Here is a 22,134-nt window from a genome sequence, read left to right as displayed (position 1 = left end):
TTTTGTACTCAGCTGTATCCATTAGCCAAGATGCCGCAGAGAAAGAGGAGTTTCACTTTTGGAGCGTATGGCGGGTAAGAGCAAACGCTGTTTATCAAAACATTTTATATTCACATTTCTCTTCTTACTCTGTGCTGTGAAGTGTGATTATAAATAATCAGGATATCAGCCACTGTGGTTACAGTCTCAGTAGGGCGATATGATAACGGCACGTTTGAATGCTAATGCGTTGTAAAGCACTATTATCACTACAAGCAGACTTGATTTCATCACTGGTATATATTTGAATGACAGCGCTGCTTTCTTAGAGTGCAATGCATTACGACGGCTCTGGTGAACTGCTCTCCTGCAAGGAAACCCTTTAAAGGCCATTATAACGGAGAGGATAATTGAGTTTGGATTGAATTAGACACTGTGGTTGACTGAAGCAGACACGCATCCAGGCAGAAACCTTATTTCTGCGAAGCAGCCAGGGAGGTTAATGTAATTATGAGCTGTTTACCCTATCAATCCGGCCTTGAGGATTCGATTAAGCCCTCTTTAAGTGATTTTAAGTGATCCGTTGATTCAGATGGGAGGAGTTCAAAGTTTCCGTTCGATTGAATACCCACAGACTCCAGTGAGATTCCTCTGCTTGTTAAAGGATCCTGTCTGCTCAACAGGTGCAAGGCTGCCATATTTCAGCTCTGTTGTCAAGGACAAGTGTTATCTGTGCCTGCATGGCTGATCTGATCACAGAAACGCTGTGAAGTCACGGAACCTGTCCCACCAGGACTCTCTGTAAATAGATGCATTTCCATTCAAAGGTTTTGGACACATTTGACTGAATTTGCTTGTCATGGTCGAAGTTTATTATAATTTGTGCCTGCACATTAATTTCTTCACAAAACACAAATATTTATATACTTTAGTAAAAGTAATATGTTTTTGTAACATTAAATGTAACTGTAAAATAATAATTGAATGAATCTGTTTTCTTATTGAAAGTTAGACATTTTAAATAAAAAGTATTTGCAACAAAATAATATATCAGCTTTTTAAAATCCAATTCAAATATTGAATTTTAAAACAATTTATCATATTATATATATATATATATATATATATATATATATATATATATTTTTTTTTTTTTTTTTTTTTTTTAACATTTGGATGTCTTTAATATTTTATGCATTTTAAAACAATAATAAAGAGGTTGTGTATACAGAACTTTAAAGGGGTCATATAATGGTACATGCACTTTTACAAGCTGAAATGTGTGTTGGCAGTGCCTGTACACAACCATCCTATAATGATAAAAATCCGTCCAGTGTTTTTTTTTATAGACTCCTTATATGTTTTCCCCTGTCTCACATCAAGCCATTCGACTGTGTGATGTCATATGGTCAAACGGCCCTCTCCCACGACTGTTGATTGACAGCAGCGTTTCATCTCAGACTTGCCTCTCAGAATGTCCCCATATGTCACAAAAACAAATGTGTGTGTGTGTGTGTGTGTGTGTGTGTGCGTGTGTTGTTATGGCAACGGCGTGGGGCGTTAATCGTTAGATCGTTAGTGAAAGCCTTGACAGAAACCCTACGGTACACTACTGACTATTCGTGTTCCTGCTGCACCTCCAGAAGAAGTGAGAGTAACATTTAAAACGCTTGCACACTTCACTAATGTTTACAGGCTAAGTTAAATTACAGCATGCATTCTATGTGTTACGTTCTCAATATAAATCATAGTCTCACGTTTATAATGAAGAACGTGTTATGGTTATTGTGTTATTACAAACGGTGTACGCTGGTGGTAAAGTTAACATGGTAACACTACGCTTACTTTTGTAGATGGTTTATAACGGTGTCTGTTGAAACATCCCTGTGGTGACCTAGTGTCAGTGCTTTAGCCCTGACAGTTGTACCCAACACTGCATAGAAAACGTTACGCATCACTGACAAGCCTGCGTTTACAGAAAAAAAGGTTTTCTTTACCATTAGCTGTAACATCAATCTGTCAATGAACTAACCTATACATCAGTAAACGCATAGCATTCGTATCTCACTACGCTAACGTTACCCTGCCAGTACAAAGATAGATCAAAAATCCTGCTCGCTGGGCTGTCATCTTGTTCCGGGTTCAATTGTGTCCTCCTCAGAAGGTGTTTCTCAATGTCAAGGATGCTTCCTTGGAAGGACTGATCCTTCCAAGTCACTTCCTTCAGAGGCTAGGCGAGGCTCCTCATTAGGATTCGAAGAACACGCAAATGGAACAGGCTAGCAAGTGCACGTCATTGCGTCATTACGTCAGTGAAAAGGTCCGTTGGCCATCAATAACATTACGTGTAACGTTATTTGTATATATTTTTATATCAATACAGTAGTAATTTGTACTGGCATTTAAACGTTAAACTTTACGTATATTTACTACGGTTATAACAAATGTTTGGTAACGTAAATAAAAGCATTGTGGCAATCAGCGAGGTGAGGGTCCGTGAGAGCGGGCTGATGGAGTGATAATGAGCGGCAGCTGACACCGGTCTCGGCTCACGGCAAAGTGATTGGAGTATAAATGGTGGAGCGTGGAAGACGAGAGAGGACTAGGCCTGGAGTTTATATTATGGTTTGTTTATGTTTTATTATGTGTGTGCGGGCAGTCGCCCGTGAGGGTTTTCCCCGTGTTACTTTCGTTTTGTTTATTATTTATAATAAAGTTGTTGAACGTTCGCCGGTTCCCGCCTCCTTCCTTCCCATCTACAAACTCCGATACAAGCATATTTGCCCCGTTCACGCTCCGACTCCGGGAACGTCAGAAGATAGCGAAGCTGCGCGCATAGGATTGTGGGTGATTTGAGAACGCGAAGTGCGCGAAGGCTACTCATATGCATCCTTTTCTGTATATGACATATTTTTCGAACGAAGGACTCAGTCCTTGGTTGAAATTCGAGGATCCTCGACATTGGAACAGTCCTTCGTCGGATGTCGATGACGTGGCATCCTTAGAATTCTGGCTTCCGAGGATCCTTCCTTGACATTGAGAAACGCCTAGAGACTCCCGTTGCCATTCTTTCCCCTCTACTGTTGTCTAGGCAACAACTTCACGTGCGTGTGTCAAAGCGCCCCACAGAACAGAGGGGCGGGGTGAGCAAAGCTCATTATCATTTAAAGTCATATGCACTAAAATAGCTTGCTAAAAACAGAGCTGTTTTTGACCAGGTAAAATGAGTGTTCTCTTACAAGGCTAAGGAGAGTACATTACAAACTTTTAATTTAGACACTAAAGAATCATATTAACTTGTACAAAAATTGCATTATATGACCCCTTTAAAGTATTTTTTATCTACAAAGTTCGGGATGAATCATGGTTAAATTGCCCATCCAATCAACAAGAGATAAGGCCTATGTACAGGTCCTTCTCCAAAAATGTAATAAATAAAAGTAATGTAATAAAAGTTTTTCATAATATTTTCCATAATGTAATGATAAAAATTAAACTTTCATATATTTTAGATTCATTGCACACCAACTGAAATATTTCAGGTCTTTTATTGTTTTAATACTGATGATTTTTAGCCTAGAAATCTAGACGCACCCTAGCGGCAGCAAATTTTATTTGCCCGCAAGTGTGGTCTAGCAACTCTCAATTCCTATCTGAGCTGTATTCCTCAGAATCTGGACGGCCCAATCACGTCGTGTATAGAGTCGGCGGGCGGGGCCATAATGACGATGGCCGAGTTGCGTTTGCGTGCTTCTAGTAAACACAGAAACTGGATAACGGCGGTCTTTCGAATCAGCTTTGACCGCGACTCTGGAAGACTTGGAGTTAAGCATTCCTCTGAGAAAAGAACAAAGAACGGCACTGAAGTCATTCTTAAAAAGGGAAGATGTGTTCGGAGTTTAGCCGACCGGATACAGCGAATGTTTAATCAGTCAGCGAGCTCCCCTTCTTCATATATATGAAAGACAAACGGTTGTCTTTCATATATATATATATATATATATATATATATATATATATATATATATATATATATTAGGGCCGGGACTTTAACGCGTTAATTAAGATTAATTAATTACGTGACTTTAACGCGTTAATTAATTACGCAAAAAAATAAAAAATTTAACCGCATTTATTTTTGCACCGCGGAACGTTTTTCAATGAATCAGTTTCGACGGACCGATTATACTGGAACACCAACTAGCGCTCCGGAGTCAAGACAACAACAAACCTTAGGTGCGTCTCAATCAGCTCCCTAGTTCAGTAGTCAGGGCACTGATCAGGGAGTCAGCCCATTGACTTATGTCCTGATCAGTGCCCTGACTAGGGAACTATGGAGCTGATTGAGACGCAGGGCATGAGTGAACATGACAGAAGAAGCTGATGAGACCGCTTTGCTCAGCCCCGTGGATGGGAAATTTTGTTTTAAAAAACGAAAGAATGGAAGCGTCGTCAAGAGCAGGGTTGTGTGCAAGCTATACAACAAGGAATTTGCATATCACCACAGTACATCGAGTCTCAAATATCACAAATATGCTTTTGCTACACTTAATGGCAAACATTGCGCTGGTCTGCTGGACTGAAATAAATAAACAATATTTTGTTGATTAAGCTTATGTATTCAGTCATTATTCAATGGTATACTAAAAATACATGTGAAAAATTACTTCTCATTGTTCTCAGGTAAAATATTTATATGCGATTAAAATGCGATTAATTTCGATTAATTAATTACAAAGCCTCTAATTAATTAGATTAATTTTTTTAATCGAGTCCCGGCCCTAATATATTATATTATAATATATATATATATATATATATATATATATAATAATATTTATATATATATATATATATATATATATATATATATATATATATATATATATATATATATATATATATATATATATATATATACGCCAAATACGCATACTTTTTTTTTTTGATTATTTGTAAGTGTGAATTTGTGAAAGGGCAGCTTTAAAGTACCTTTAATAGTTTGCTTCACTGATTTTGTTGATGGAAGGAAATTATCTGTATTGATCCTTTTTCTCATTTCGCTTAGTAAATTGTCTTTGGCTGTGTTTTGAAATTTTCTTGGTCCTGAAGAATGTGAAATCTAAGAGCCATCATTTAAAATTGCTCTGGGTTTAGATAACAAGTGAACAGATTTGCTTGCAGGTGGTTGGTGTTTTCACTGCAAAAATGCTTTTCTTATGTTGAATTTTTGTCTTGTTCCTAGTCAACATTTCTAAAAATTCTTACATTAAGAAACATTAACAGACAATTAAAAAATTATTGTCTTGTTTTGGGAAAAGATAACTCAAAATTAAGAGAGTTTTTGCTTAAAATAAGCAAAATAATATGCCAGTGGGGTAAGCAAAATAATGTTGTTTTACGATTATTTTGCTTACCCCGCTGGCATATTATTTAGCTTATTTTAACTCTCTTAATTTTGAGTTATTTTATCCCAATACAAGACAATTACTTTTTCTTGTCTAGTAAAGGCTTCTCGTTTTAAGAATTGTTAGATGTTTGGACTAGAAACAAGACTAAAATACTAAGTAAGAAAAGCATTTTTGCAGTGTTTATGGCCTCATGGAAAATGCACCTGTTTACAGAACCAGACAAAAACAGAATAACTTATTGTGATGTGGCTTCCTCACTACGGTATCTCTTTTAGATCTTTATGTATTCGCCACTGAGGACGTTTACAATTAGGATACTTTTGGAAGATGCTTTTATCAAAAGTAACCAACAAGTACAAGTACAGTCCTCTGTCCATGGCAGTTTCCAAGAGCATAACTGATGATGGTGACTTGAGTTTCCATTCCAGATCTTTAAGCCACAACCATCTATCTTGAAGAAACAAAAAAACTGCTTCCACTAGCCTCTGTTAGAATGAGGACACATTATGCAGATTCTGCATACAGAAGTAAGAGGTAATCTCAGAATGAGAGATGGAGTCATTTTCTAAATTAAGTCTGGTGGTGATGCTATGCTGGCCTCATGAACTCTTAATGGAGTCTAATGAAATAAACAGCAGACCCAGACTTTGTCCCAGATCATGAAATGCTGTTTCTTTTTGTCCTTCTCTCTCCCTCGCTTTAGCACCTGACTTGACTCCAGAGCTCTGAAAAAAAAAGTCTAAGTGGAGCTTGTTTAGAAACAGCCATCTGGAAAAGCTACTTGTTTTGCAACCAGTGGTGCCGATCACTAGTTCTTGGAGGTCAGCAGATTCTTTTTGCCCAATTTCAATGTTCTAGTGGGGTAAAGAATGGGAAAGGAAGCGAACCGAGAAGAAGTGGCTAGCAAAACAAATGACTTGAGAGTTGAAAAATGGCCCTTTATTCATGCCATTTTCCTTTGATTCTGCCATGTTTGTTTGTATTACCACAAAAATAATGCAGATTTAGCTAATGTCAAAGATTAAAGGTGCTTGTCAGCATTCGTTTTTCTAATCCTCTGTTTGCTATCCAAGTGGAATTTTGAAGAGGCAGCTGAACCGTTTACATGAGGTTTTCGCTTTGCATTACAAAGACCATGTGTGCACCTCTCAAGGTTCTGTGACCACTCATCCACCTCTCTCAGGAAGGTCGCTAAACCAACTCTAACCCCTCTGTCCTTCCCCTGATTTTCATCTGAATTTACAGTCACGTTCACATTCAGCGGCTGTATCGAAGACGTGACTGAAGATGTCTGGATTAATGTGAGTGTTATTTGAGGAGACAAAGACCGTTGATTAGTTCTGAAGGGCAGCTGCTAGACGCTTCCTGTACATCACATAGATGGCTGTAATGACACATTACTCATTTTCAGCAGGGGGGAATTTATTAAAAATGAATTGCACCCGATAATAGCATTGTTTTTTTACCACATGCTGTTATGCTTTAGGGCCCGATTTACTGAATTTACCATCATCATTTGATAAATTAGTACTAGAATTGGTTGATAAACCATATACACCATTTATTTAGTAAATTTGGTGCAATCTATAAAATGTAGAGTATATTGGTACCGTTGGTAATATTTAATGTGATATTTATTTTTTCTGTATTGGTCAGTATTCATTATATAATTTTATATAATTTAAATAATCTTTAAAAATACTAATAATTTAATAACACCGGTAAATGTAAATCTTGTCTCCTTTTAAAATGAATATACATTTTTCATACTGTAAATTTTGTGATGTCTAAAGCATTTAAAATATTTTAATTTAAACTACTTTTCAAAACTTTGATTTTAAAATCAAAGATTTAAAAAAAAAAATGAATTAATACGTTTATTTAGCAAGGATGCATTAAATTGATCATAAGTGATAGAAAAGACATTTAAAACCTTTTCTGAAGGATCATGTGACACCAAAGACTGGAGTAATGGCTGCAGAAAATTCTGCCTTGTATCACAGAAATAAATTAAACTTAAATTGTAATAATATTTCAACATATTACTGTTTTACTGTGTTTTTGATCATATAAATCCAGCCTAGGTACGCATAAGATAATTCTTTATGAAACAAAACAATTTAACAAAACGTAAACCTTTGAACAGAAGTATATCTGACAAAATGGTATAGAAATGGTATGATCAGCCATGTTGTTGTTTGTAAATAATAAAAATGAAAAAAAAAAAAAAGTTTTTAGCAAATCGTTGTTTTGTAAACGTACCCTCAATCAGTACTGAGCATAATATACATACAATGCAATTAAGACTTGACATCAACAGTGTTGCTCACCAGCCACTGTGTATAGTGGTATTCCAAAGTTATAGCCACATTTTTACTGACCACAATTTTGACATCCATACCATGTTATCTCATAATTTGGCAGCTGGTAAATTAGACTGCTGTCACTTTAAGATCTGATGCACGGACCCATTATACTGTTTTATATAGTCAATATACGTAGCTTTATGTGCGCACACTTGAGAACAAATGTGAGAACAAATACTGATTGCACACAATCGCACAGCAAAATTCAAGCCCTGCTGTGACACCAACAATTTTCATCTATAGCAATTGAAACGAGTGAGTAAGGACAGGCAGGTTTGTGTCACTTTTAGAGAGATGAGAGAGCAGCTGTTATTGTGTATCTATTCTGTGCAAAATGAGTAGCATTTCAGATATTTAACCAGCCAAAATGGCTAGTATCAGTGACTGTGTTACACGCCACTGCTCCCAATCTCAATCCACCCGCAGTTGGAGGGTTGGTATGTGAAAAAGATTACAACAGATTTACTCACCCTCAAGCCATCCTAGGTGTATATAACATTATTTCAGATGAATGCAATCAGAGTTACATTAAAAATGTCCTGGCTAATCCAAGTTTTATAATTGCAGTGAATGGCAGCCCAAAATTTGAAGACCAAAAAAGTCATCCATCCATTATAAAAGTAACCCATAAGGCTCCAGTGGTTTAATAAATGCCTTCTGAAGCAAATAACCAAAGAGGAAAAGACCTAAAAGACCCGTCAAGCAATGAAGAAAATTTGAAGTTTTAATACCAAGTGGCAAGTCTTTGACTCAACACACAATAATGTATTATGAGGACTGCATAACGCTTTAAGATAGATAGATAGATAGATAGATAGATAGATAGATAGATAGATAGATAGATAGATAGATAGATAGATAGATAGATAGATAGATAGATAGATAGATAGATAGATAGATAGATAGATAGATAGATAGATAGATAGATAGATAGATCTGAATATGGTATTTTCTTTCTTTCTTTCTTTCTTTCTTTTTTCCCTTTTTTGGGGGAGGGGGCTAGAAGTGCAATTACATACACAGTATACATCCACACAAACACAATTAAATCACTCCAATCGAATTTAAAAGTCAAATTTACTAAAAAGTCAATTCAAATTAGACATAAAAGCTGCCACAGATTGACAAGATTTAATGTGCTTTGGAAGAAGTTTCCATAAGCGAGGAGCAACCATAGAAAAAATGTATTTATTGTGATTTCACCCCCCGAGACCCTAGGTCAAATTTACAAATGTCCCGGCTCTGACTGTCATATGTATGATGCATTCCAACCCTCTGGGATGTTGCATGACAGGTGCTGCTGCTGTCTGGATGGGTCTCTGCACCTGTGCTGTTGTGTAAGACACGAATGTGCTAGGCGACACTGAAACCTGAAGAACTGCGAGACAGACGGCATGTGTTAAGGCATCCATATGCATTCATCTGGCTGTCACATTGTAGACTCGCGGCTGGTACTGCTGCATGTCTTCAGCGTCTCAGTACAGTACATCCACTGTATTGTTACTGTTTACTGTCTTTCAGTGGCTACTTTCAGATGCTGTTTGTTGACATCTGAGCTTACGCTGGATATAGAGTCCTGTTTTGATTTTCATATGGCTTGTATATTTGAAAAATATGTATTATTTATCAAGAAAACTGACAAGAATGCGCTGCTTATACACATGGTCTTTTTCTGCTCCGCTGTGTTCTAGAGTTATGAAAAATGAATGGGTGTTTATGTAACGTTCTTGTTATGGTACACAGTGTATTGGCAGTGACTAGAAGGCTGTTCTCGCCGTTAACTCCTGTTCCCCAGACAGCAGGTGTAACTCTTTCCTCCTTAAACACTCACATTCAGAGACATTAGTGTCTGTCAACAATGACATAATGTTTCATCACAAGTCATTTAAATGTCTTAAAACACACCAGAATGTGGAGTTTGAAAATTTTTCTCAGAAATGTCTTGTGTACTTTATTGAGAGTGTTATATACTACCGATCAGAAGTTTATGGTCAGTGCAATAAAAAAAAAAGAATTATTTATTTAGGAGCATGCATTAAATTGATCCAGCATTAATGACATTTTTTTACTTTATATTCAAAGAATATTATTCAATATATTATTATAAAGAATCATGAAAGAAATGTATCACAATTTCAAAAGTATTAAGCAGAACAACTGTTTTTAACATTAATAATAAGAAGAAGAAATGTTTCTTAAAGGGATAGTTCACCCAAAAAGGAATGACCCATTTGAATGAATTAGAATTAGACCCCATTGACATGCATTATACGAGCAACAGTTGGAGTCAAAAATTTTAATTTGTGTTCAACTTAAGAAACAAACACGCCTACATCTTGGATACCCTGGGGGTAAGCAGATGAACATCAAGTTTTCATTTTTGGGTGAACTATCCCTTTAAGGTCCAATTTATCATATTGGAATGATTTCCAAAAGGTCATGTAAAGCAAAATGTTTTAAATATATTAAAATAGAAAACAATTGTATTAAATTGTAATAATTTCACATGACTGTTTTACTGTAATTTTGATCAAATAAATGGAGCCTTGGTGAGCAAAAAATAACATTTTTACATTTTAGATTTACATTTCGATTTACAAGTGGGTACATTTTAAACAAAAAGCTGAGAAAATAGCATTTTGTCAAAGACTACGTCTGGATGGGACGTGAGATGGATCTGCGCCACTGAGAGGAGAGATGGATCTAGAGGGACTGGTGGGAGATGGTGATGAGCGAGTAGCAGGTCCCCCTCGGGTTTAAAATCGGTTTGGGTGTTGTCGGTTAAATCACCTCCAGAAGAAATTAGAAATGCCCTGTGTCCCAATTCACATACTATTCATACTAAATAGTATTCGAAAATAGAATTAGTATGTCCTAAATCGTAGTATGTTGAAAAGAGTATCCCAAAGATACCCGGATGGTTTACTATTTCTGGTCCGGATTCAAAGTTCGGATCGATGCACGCACTAACGGCTGATATTACCCACAACCCATTGCGAGCTGGAAGAGGATTCGATTAGAACTACAAACGCGAATAAAAAGCATTAAAAAAACTACAAACATGACGGATGTTCGAGTCTGACGGTTAAGAGAAGTTTAGATAAAGGGGTTTGAGTGACCAACTATCAGTATTTAACCTGACAAAAATATATTTATTCAGTGTTGTCCACATTATATTTCACCGGCAGCCGCATTGTGAACTTTTGTAATGACACATTTGGCCATTAACTTTTAAATGCATCATTATTTAAACTGCAAACACGAGGAGATTCTCTGAATTAAAGACCCACAAATGATAGATCAACGTGTGGCTACATTTGTGTGATGATTGATAGAGCAGTTTAAACGGTGACGGGATACACGTAACTAAGCGACACGAGTCCGTTAAAGATGATGAAGTAGTATGTCCCAAAGATTGCACACTTTTCTGCTCTCAAAAGTATGTACTTTTTCTTCACAAAAAGAGTACATACTTTTGGGGCCTAGTATAAGTAGGCGAATTGGGACGCAGCAACGGTGTTTGCGGGGGGACTGCAGCATCTCAGGCTGTGATTGGGGGAAAACACCTTCCACAAATGTCCAATCCATGAAATGCTAACACACACACATACGCACACTTTATTTGTTTAAATAATTTATTTAGTTTCCATTTCTTTTTATTGTTCTCATTCCTTTAGAGAGGAACTGGACCATAATTGGATGAGGCTTGCTAATTGCGATTTTTAAATTATAAATGACATCCAGCAGGATCGTTGTGCTCTCTACTCCAGTAGCCCTGAAGTGTTCGATACATGATTTTATAATGCTCCCACACCATGTTGCTGTATCAGAGGGATCATACGCTTAGACGTGATGGTCAACGATCTTGTGTTAGAGCCAAGTCAACTGTAATATCTGATTCAGTAAGTCATTTTTATCCTGTAGCTCCACTAAAATATCCTCTATGGTCTCAAATATTGACAGTCTCCTTTGTATCATACTGCAGTCACTCAGAAACTTTTATTGCAGTTTACACAAGCAAGCTAACACAGCCTGCTAGTTTCATATTGTGTGCGCCTGCAGAGGTTTGAGGGCAGCAATAGTACATTATTACATTAATTCAGAAGATTCTGATAGAAAGGGCCCACGGCTCTCTATAAGGTTCAGAAAACCCTCTAGTTTATGCCCAGAATCCCATTGAAGAATTATACATCCTTACTGTAGTTCTGCAGTAGAAAGGAACACAGAGACTTCCACATACTGATAAGCACAATATGATTATGTATTCGATCTATGTTGTTCATGATGTGCTTGCAGTTATCAATCCATCCAACTAACCTGCATAACATTCATTTATTCACAAAACGCAACATTCAAAAGGAAACTGCCTGACGTTGACAAGATAATTTTCAACTTTAACTGTTGTCACATTTTAATTAATTTATAGTCGCAGATATATCATTTACAATATTTGTGACAGAATTGCAGTGTCAAAAGCTCATTCCTATATTCAGGCACATATTTGGTTTAGTCTGCGTTTAACACCTCTGTTCATTTTAACCAGCTAATTCCTTAAATCTATCATGTACGCTGTTGAACTGTAAACCTCAGCGGCTATTTTGGCTCAGTCGAGGCTTTGGTTCATAGTTTTACCACACCCTGACTCAATTTCCCCTTTATGAGGATTGTGTGTAACAGAAGAGGAGGTGAACATGAGGCACGGATGAAAAATATCAAGTTTTATTATTCTCGTGTGGACTCCATGATGCGAGTTCTGATATATCCTCATCTTTTTATTGTCATCGCTGATTTGTGACCATTTGGCAAGTTCATTAACTTCATAAATCCCATGAATATAGCAAACAATAACATTTCTAGAGATCTGTCACACAATTTACATAGAGGTTCATGGCACCAGTGCTCCCTGCAGGCTTCAGTAGTTTGACTCTCTCGGGGTCTATTGAATGATGTGCCGTTTATGTGTTTGAGCAACTGGGACTTTTATTGTTTATTTGCGGATATGAGGCGAAGCTAATTAAACCGGAGTGACTGTGAGCGTCCCTGCAGCACAAACGTCAGAACTGACAGTAATGATGCTTTGTAATCTACACACAGGAAGTTTGTCTCCTTTTGTTAAACAGATTGTGTGGATTTGTTTGATATTTGTGGACTTATAAATGGATAAAAGCATAAAAACCAGCAAAAAAAAAACCTGTAAAAACTGCTATTGAGTCGAAATATTAAACAAATGCTACAGGAAAAGTTTCTATTCTATATAAAGTACATAAAACTATAAAAGATCTAACCGGATATTTGATGTAAATCAAATTATTATTTCAGTGAAAAAATGTAAACTGACATTCTCAGAATTCCCTGTGTGACGGTTTACATTTAAAAGTATTTTGTTTAAATAATTATGTTTCTTACTCTTATGTTTTACCATAATTTTGTTTTTATGTTAGATCTTCTGTTTTTTAATGAATGTTGCATTATTTTAGTGTCATGTGAGACTATGCTTGCAGGCAGGCAGATAAGGATAGATGACTTAAAGGGGTGGTTGCATGCAATTTCACTTTTTTAACTTTAGTTAGTGTGTAATGTTGCTGCTTGAGCATAAACAGTATCTGAAAAGTTACCACGCTGAAAGTTCAATGCAAATGGAGATATTATCTTTTAAAGTTATGGCAGTTTATTGCCTACAAAAATGGCCGGTTTGGACTACAACAAGCTTCTTCCCGGGTTGATGACATCATAAACCCTGTCTAGTCACCACAGATGTGACTTCTGCCCGTAATGGTAAGGGGCATGGCGTTTCCGGACAGCCTGTGCTTGGCACTTCAGCCAATAAAAATACATGAAACTACATTTGGCCATCTAATCAATCTAAGACCATTGCGTTTTTCCAAGGGCTGGGCTTCATAGAAGCAGCAAGCAAATGAGCCGTTCAAAGGACAGTGGAGACAGCGGTGTGGAATAAAAGTAAAATATAAAAAACATTTTAAAAAGTATTAAGACATGTTATACTGCGCCCCATAAACACAACCAAGCCTAGGAAAAAAACATGGAACCGCCCCTTCAAAATGTAGTTTAATCTCAGGTACTCCAAACCTGGCAGACGGGTACTCAAACAGCGAAATGTAACGGTGATCAGACCGTGAATGTTGGTATGAGGGACCAACTTAAATAGCAGTGTGCGTTGTTGGATTTACTGATTTAAATTACAATGTTCTGGTTTGTAAATTACAGATTTATATTAACCCTTTAATATTTTCAATAGTTGCGTATACCGAGCTGCAGCGGACACACTTTTTAAACTTCTGTGCGAGCTGTGTTTTTAATAAATGTTGCTGCTGATTAGGCTGACATTTTTGACACACTCACCAAACAATAGAAAAACATATCTCAAACCCTGTTGCACACCGTTTTCAGGAAACATGCCATTCAACCGGGAAACCGCAGCAAAACGTACCAGTGTGAACGTGCCCCTGATTTGTTTCGAGAGTTACACTAGCATCCAAAACGTCGGGGTCGAAATGTATACTTTTATTCAGCAAGGACATATTAAATTGATCAAAATGAGAGTAAAGCCATTTTTTATGTTGTAAAAGATTTATATTTCCAATAAATGCCAAAAAAATGTATCATGGTTTCCACAAAAATATTAAAGGGTTAGTTCACCCAAAAATGAAAATGATTTCATTAATTACTCACCCTCATGTCGTTGGACACCTGTAAGACCTTCGTTCATCTTCGGAACACAAATGAAGATATTTTTGTTGAAAGCTGATGGCTGAGAAAGGCTTCAGAAAGGCCTCCATTGGCATTGAGTACATTTCCACTGACCCACTCACAAGACCCATAAAAGGCACTAAAGACGTCGTTACAAAGTCCATCTCACTACAGTGGCTGTACAATAATTTTACCAAGCGACGAGAATAGTTTTTGTGTGCAAAAACAATCTAAATAATGACTTTATCTGGCAAATTATTGTCTTCCTTTAGTGGCGCTCCTCCTCTTCCGGGTCATGTATTGAACGGCGGGCGGGTCTGCGTCATATTCTCGCGCATGCGTCGAGTTCACGTCAATAACTTGGCGGATAAAGTCGTTATTTAGATTTTTGTGCGCACAATAACTATTTTTGTCACATTGTAAAATTATTGTACAGCCACTGTAGTGAGTGGATCAGTAGAAATGTACTGAATGCCAATGGAGGCCTTTTTGAAGCCTTTCTCAGTCATCAGCTTTCAACAAAAATATCTTCATTTGTGTTCCGAAGATGAACGAAGGTCTTACGGGTGTCCAACGACATGAGGGTGAGTAATTAATGAAATCATTTTCATTTTTGGGTGAACTAACCCTTTAAGCAGCACAATTTTTCAACATCGATAATGATATAAGAAATATATTTGAGCAACAAAATAGCATATTACGAGAATGATTTCTAAAGGACCATGTAACACTGAAGACTGCAGTAATGGTGCTGACTGCTGAGAATCATTTAAAAAGCCATAACCGACTCTAAACTTTTGAACAATAGTACACATTGGAGGGGTGTATATATATATACACACTGTACACACACATACACACACACACACACACACACACACACACACACACACACACACACACACACACACACACACACACACACACACACACACACACACACACACACACACACACACACACACACACACACGTGTTTATGTTATATACCGGAATATTATATAAGAGCAGCATGAAAATAATCGATTTAGCAAATTTTCCATTCAGACCCACAGGGTTGGAACTAAATGAGTGAGAGCTATCATCTTTTAACTAGTTTTAGTGAAGTGTGATCCAAATGTGCATACTTTAGTCTTGGTGCCTAAAGGCAACAGAGAATTGAGCCAAGGTCTCCACTGTACTTTGGGTCACCTGCATTCAATGGAAAAAATGTGACAGCTAATTTGTTTCAGTTTGGCTGAGGGTTAATTACTGTTATCAGTGTTCATTTTTTTTTCCTCTAATGAAACTGAAACAAAGCCTTTCTTTAACTGAGTGATGGATATTTTATCAAACTTTTCAAATGACTTGGATTTAGGAAGCCATCTTTTGTCTGTCTTTGTAGTACACAAACAAAACAAGCTATGAGTCAGAGTGAAACTGTAAATGAAATAAAGCTGTGACACTGTTGGTGTAAGGCTCCTCTTCTTAGCAAAAGGCTGTGCTGTTTTTAAGCCGCCTTCCGTCATGAAAACTGGGACTACGGGCTTGTGACTGACTATTATATTCAAACAAATACAGATCTGTGGCACATTATAATTTCTAGCATTATCAAGGCAAAATATTAGTATTTTCAATTCTAACACATTATTGACAGGCAGTGTTCAAAGACTGTACATTGCCCGTGACATAAAAAAGGAAACAATGACCTCCCCTTTTGAAACCACACACTGTCTCGGCTTTGTCAACAGCATCAAACATGTATGGACTTGAGGTGAGGATATACTATAAATAAGCAGGAAATAAAGTTATGTATTTTAGCACTGTACCTTTGTGGAAACGTCCTTTGATGTACTTGACTCCGAGTGCCTCTAAAGGGGTCAGTGTTTAACATCAGCTGTCTCATTTGAAACGAGAGGCTGTCAGAGGACTATCAACATCTGTGACATCAATTGTCCTCTTGTCTATTATGAGGAGGTGTTTTGCTGTCAACAAAACACACACACACACACAAGCAGTAGTGATGCTTTCAGTCCATTTACATTCTGTTAGTGCTCTAGTGTCTAAGAGCAACAACCTTGCATCTATTTCTGGCTCTGGGTCAGGAATACCTCAGATGTTAGCTGGTATAGTATGAGTCCTGAGAGTATGCAGCCTAATCCATGACAGAGAGCTTCCTGGAAAGATGGATTGCCTTAAAGTTGCGTACTCTGCCGCCCTGTCTGACTGAACGGGGGGTTGTGCACTTAAGAGTAAATTATAAATTATAGTATATTTAAACAGCAGCAGGGGAAACACGTAGAGAACAACTGAGTCTGGAAAATATATATACAAGTGCACAGTTGCACCGTATTTTTGCTTTTTTCAGTTTACATCCCACGTGTTGTACAGTTTATGATGTAAGCGGTTTTAATCTTGCGTGTTGCTGTAATGCATGTGCAGATTTACACTATAATTCAGTTGTCAAGCGAGGGTTGCATCACAACACCATCTGCTGGTGGTGGAGTCAACATTTTCCCCATACAATGTGCATTGGGAGATGTGTCATGTAGTTTAAGGAAAAAAGCACTTTATTCAAATATTAACATCACCGCTGGCTTTTTTCATGTATTTTTTTATGGACTAAGGAGAAATGGTTCCACTTTAGAAACAAATCACTAAAATGTATTTATTCAAAAACAACAACTATAATGAATGCTGTTTTATTTCTGCATGGGAAAGGTAAACCCCTTATGATGGCTGGCATATTGAAATCATATGACCAGTTTCTGGATATGATTTTAATGGTTATTAATATGCCTGTAACTAGAGTATTTGGCAATGGTAACCAAACTTTATGTTTAGGGAAAATTATAAATATTAAACTAAATCCAACATAAACAGTTGTATGCCAGGACAGTCGTCTGGTAATTCAGACCACTGGCTGTACTATGTTGCAGAGTGTTTACTACGCTTTTACACTTTTCAGAGTGTTTTTTCTTTGGGAAACTTTTACTTACAACATTCCAAAGCTTTATGTTTTTACGGCACTACATACCTTATTGAATATCATTTAATCCTTCATTAACAAAAAAGTGTGTAGTACTGTATACATTTACTGTATAAGTTTTACTTGAGTACAAGTAAGAAAGTACTACATTTTTAATGTCATTAAGTATTAAAGGTAAAAAATAAACTATGAAATAAACTATGAAACATATTATATTTTTATAAATAAAATTAAGTAAAAGTTTTCCAAAGAAAAACAGTGATAAAGTATGTACTTGAAAAGTGTACTAAGTAGAAAGTAAAAAATACTTTACTGCTGTCAGGCTATGTTGAGAGAGCACAGGTGCAATAAATTGAGTTTTTGACTAAAATTGTCTTTTGTTCTTTCAGAGTTGACAAGACATTTTCCAGAGCCAGAAGTTTGTGGTAAGTACTGTCTTTTTCATTTAACGTAGCCTGTTCAGCCGTTCCAGAAACCACAAGCTTTTATGCTGTTTTGCTCAAGGGTATAAGTCTGGACACAGTTGCAGAGGAAAGACAATTTCTGTCTGCTGTAAGTGACTTGGAAGGAAACCATCCAAAGGCCCTTTACTGTTGTAGCTGCTTTTCCCTTTGTAATACCATTTAGATATATATTGTATTGCCAACTTAAAGCTCCCTGTCAAAATAACCCTTCCGGTTATTGTTGCAGGGATGTGCACCATTGAATTTAGAATGCATTTTACAGTCTAATTCAATTCCTGAGTTTGAATATGAGGTTCATTTAGAGAAACATGATTCAGAATTGTTTTATAAATTCAAAAATGAACTGAAATTCAAGGGAATTCATACAGCTCTAATTTTTTCTTAACATTTTAAAAAGAAATTCAAAAAGTCAAACATTTGTAGGGATGGATGGACGGACGGACGGACGGACGGACGGACGGATGGATAGATGGATAGATGATGGATGGACGGACAGACAGACAGACAGACAAACAGATAGACATGGCTAGACAGACAAATGTATGATTGGACAAATAGATGAATAGGCAGACAGATGGATAGGTGTATACATAGACAGACAGATAGATAGATGCATCGATAGATGGATGGACACGTATGGATGGGCAGATTGATTCATTTAAAGATGGATAGAAAGACAGATATATAGACAAATTTATACAGATGTATAGACATATAACGATAGATAGATAGATAGATAGATAGATAGATAGATAGATAGATAGATAGATAGATAGATAGATAGATAGATAGATAGATAGATAGATAGATAGATAGATAGATAGATAGATAGATAGATAGATAGATAGACTCTGCTCAGGGAATGCCTCAAAGCAGAGGGAGAACAGACAGATTAAGTGTTTTTGATGTGGGCAGAGGTTTTGGGATAAGAAAGGTCCGGAGCGTAGAGGGCATGCTGCAGCCCTGTTGCCACAGCGACAGCAGACAGCTCTGCAGTGTTGGCAGGACAGAGTCGCTGAGGCACACATGCGACACTCTCACGCCCCTGTCTGTGTGAGTGAGAGTGTGTGCTGGCAGGCCGTGTGTAAAGGCCTGCTCAGAATGCCAGGTGCAGATGGACAGCAGCCTGAAGGTCGGGCGCAGATGGACAACAGTCTGAAGGTCAGTCTACTGAACCCATCGGATAAACCAGATTCCCGGCTCCGATGGCATCCGTCCCTCCACGTGTAACCTCAGGACCGGCCTGCATCAGTCTCCGCCTCTCTAGCAAACAGCTTGCAGGACGAGAGACTTCACGCGTGCATCCTTCCTCACCGTTTTCAGGCACAGAGCAATTGAGGACAACTTGAGGAAAGATGGTCAGACTCATGGCGCTGACTTTTGACGGCGATTGCAGCGTTTAACATCACGCTTTGGTGGCTTTATGACGGGACTTTGACTTAGCCTGTTGCTGGAGTTGCATGATTTTTGGAGCTTGAGAGAACAGGATGCTTATCTAATCTACGATTTTAGTAAGGCACATTACTCACAAGTTTAGAAAATGTATCATATAATAACTATTTATAATAATTTATTAAAAGGATATGCAAATGTAGGTATGATACATTTTTTGAGTCTATGAATGAGTCTGGGAGAAAGAAGACACTTAAAGGAAGAAGACTCATTAGCTTGTCAGAGTAAGACAGGTTCTGACTATTCTGTGATCCAGAAATAGGTCATAATCCCACCTATAGGCCCTTTTGCAAGTGACTGCCTGAGACCTTCAGTAAGGAAGACAGATCTCAATTAGCCTGTCAGATCCACAATGCCTTGCTCTCCCTTTCGAATCAGGAGGCCGAAGAAGTTCTGGTGAGTCTGAATTCAGAAGGTTCTTTCAATGGCAATCTGAATATGAAAAGAATGTAAATTTCTCACCAGCGGTGCAGCGCGTGTTTATTTAGTGGTCATTACATGCAGATTGTGCTTTTAGACGTGGCATACATTAGCATGAATGGATTTATATTGGTTCGCTTAATGAAGGGACCTTGCTTTGCGTCACAAACCAATCTGTGCGCAGATCCAGCAGGAATGCTTCAATATTCAGAGATGATGCTGCATTAGAGGAAAGGTGTTGCCGACTGTGTGTCAATCAAGAGACTTGTATCTGTTTATGAGGCATTCTCATCTCCCTGTCTCTTTTACTTGCACTCTAACATTCAGACTATTTCTCTCTTTTTGTTGCATATGAGCAATTTAGGTCACTGTCATTACGTGCATATAACAGCATTAGCTTTAGGTCTTGGGCTAAAGACAGCATGAAATTGTCTGTCTAGCATAGTTTTCATTCCTGTGTTGATGCATTTCGTTTCGAAATGAAGTTTGGCTGGGACCTATTGAATGTATGCTCTCTTTTTTTTAAATAGCCAGTTGCCTTTTGTCACAGCCATGAACTTTAATTCTTGCGACAGTAGTTGCTATGTTGCATGTATCATAGGGAGGGATTCTCAAGTAGGTATGTTTACATAAACTAATTTTCTTTTTTTTTGACAAATCTCTTTATTGTAGGGTCAAAGAAGTAACATTTTACAGGAGGTAAAACAGTTCTCCAGTTTCATTTTCATAGACTAATTTCATCAATTGGAATTGAATCCAATTTTAGATTCTGAAAGTTCTGATTTTATGAACACTAAACGTTGCAATCTGATTAACATTTTAATTTACATATGCAACAAGAATTCTAAACAAAACTTCAGTGCATGTGCAGTGCCCCAGTCGCCGCATTCAGAATAGGAGAAAGCCACCACAAGAATGTCACAGAACTACTGTAAATTTAATTGTAATTTTTGTCTTGAAGACAAATATCTAAAAAGAAAGATTACTTACACTGTACATGTTAGAAAATAGTTTTTAGCAAATATTTAGGCATAATTCTGATTATTAGGGTGCATGTCAAGATAGCTGTTGTAGAGAGCATCTGATTGGATGAAAATCTGAGTAGTGCAGGGTGAGTCATCAATATTTTGGGTTTGTTTTCCCAGAAGAAAAAGAATGTAAATAACAGTGATGTGTTAAGTGTCATTAAAAGATTCTTAACGCATCACTGTTTTTGTCAATTAGAACTATAACTACTGAAAATAATTTTTAAAAAAAAATAAATATCAGATGAAATAATACATTTAAAAAGTTACATAAAAATATGAAATTGTCTTTGCAATTAACTGAAATAAGTTGAAGTTAAAGTATTACAATTATTAAAACTTAAATAAAAATAAATTAAGCTAATTAGAATTCAGAATAATACAATACTAAAACAACTAATACAAAAGAGAAAAGCACATAACAAAATATTGTTATTCAAATAAAACTGAAAATATAAACATTCTAAACTAGTAAACCTAGTAGTATAACAAAATATAGTGTAATAATATATAAATAGTGGTATAACACTTTAGGATATACATTTTCATTAAAACATTATTTTAAATGAATTAATTAAAGGGATGGCTAACTCATTTTGGAATGAAATGAGGTGAGTAAAGGATTTTTAAGGGTGATCGATCCCTTTATGTTTGAATCAAACCCCAAACCTTCTCTTTCTCTCATTCTCTACTGAATACTCCAGCTGCATGTTTTGCAACTCTGTACCGTATTGTCTTCCCCTTCACAACAGCATCCCGGCCTAATACCAGACCAGCGCTAAATCCGGAAGCACTTAGCAAACAATACGGCACTCAGATTTCAGGCTGCTGGTCCCACACTCTATCTAACCCCATCTCAGGTCATCTAAACCCATTCAAGGTCCAGAGAGACTCAACTCTCTTGCAGTAGCAGAAATGATACACACGCCGTATATTTCCAATTAAGTCAGTGGACTTTAGCTACTTGCTTTTATTAATCTCCGAATGACCTGCGGCTACGAGAAGGCGGCTGACATTCTGAGGGGATGTTTGAAAGCAATCAAGTGTCTTTCCTGTTGCCCTTTTTTTACTTCCCTAACATCAAAGAGACACCCCTGGCTTTGATAAAGTTTCTCTGAAAAAAAGTGCGGAAATATATCATGTCAGTACGGAGTGAAGGTTGTTCATTTTACTTTTCTTTAATCACAAAGTGCAGGTGTCACTGTGAGGAGAGACACGGTTTCCTCAGACTTTCCACTTTTTAGACGTAGTCAATCTTTCTATTTCACGTTATGTAATTGAGCACTTGAGTCTAACCGATGTAGAGCCAAGTTCTGTCTGGCATTATTAGAGATGTATGAT

The 22,134-nt window shown here is 37.0% G+C and overlaps 1 protein-coding gene across 6 annotated transcripts in view; it reads left to right on the top strand.

Annotated features, from left to right (window-relative positions):
* rap1gapa (RAP1 GTPase activating protein a) overlaps positions 1-22,134 on the top strand; it is a 128,380-nt gene that overhangs the window by 36,748 nt on the left and 69,498 nt on the right. For 2 of the 6 annotated variants that reach the window (XM_067446283.1, XM_067446280.1), the window contains exons 1-2: positions 54-74; positions 17,822-17,857. Coding sequence is in view for 2 of the 6 variants with exons in the window: in XM_067446277.1 (XP_067302378.1) it covers positions 31-74; positions 17,822-17,857 (80 nt within the window). In the remaining 4 variants the exon portion in view is untranslated. Of the gene's footprint in view, positions 1-9; positions 75-17,821; positions 17,858-19,519; positions 19,745-22,134 lie in introns of those variants that run through there. The other 4 variants (XM_067446277.1, XM_067446284.1, XM_067446281.1 and 1 more) reach the window with 4 other exon arrangements.

The sequence above is a fragment of the Pseudorasbora parva genome, chromosome 6 (genome assembly GCF_024679245.1).
Source record: "Pseudorasbora parva isolate DD20220531a chromosome 6, ASM2467924v1, whole genome shotgun sequence".
Taxonomy (NCBI): domain Eukaryota; kingdom Metazoa; phylum Chordata; class Actinopteri; order Cypriniformes; family Gobionidae; genus Pseudorasbora; species Pseudorasbora parva.
The sequence above is the reverse complement of the archived record's forward strand: the minus strand, read 5'-3'. Positions and strand labels throughout refer to the sequence as shown.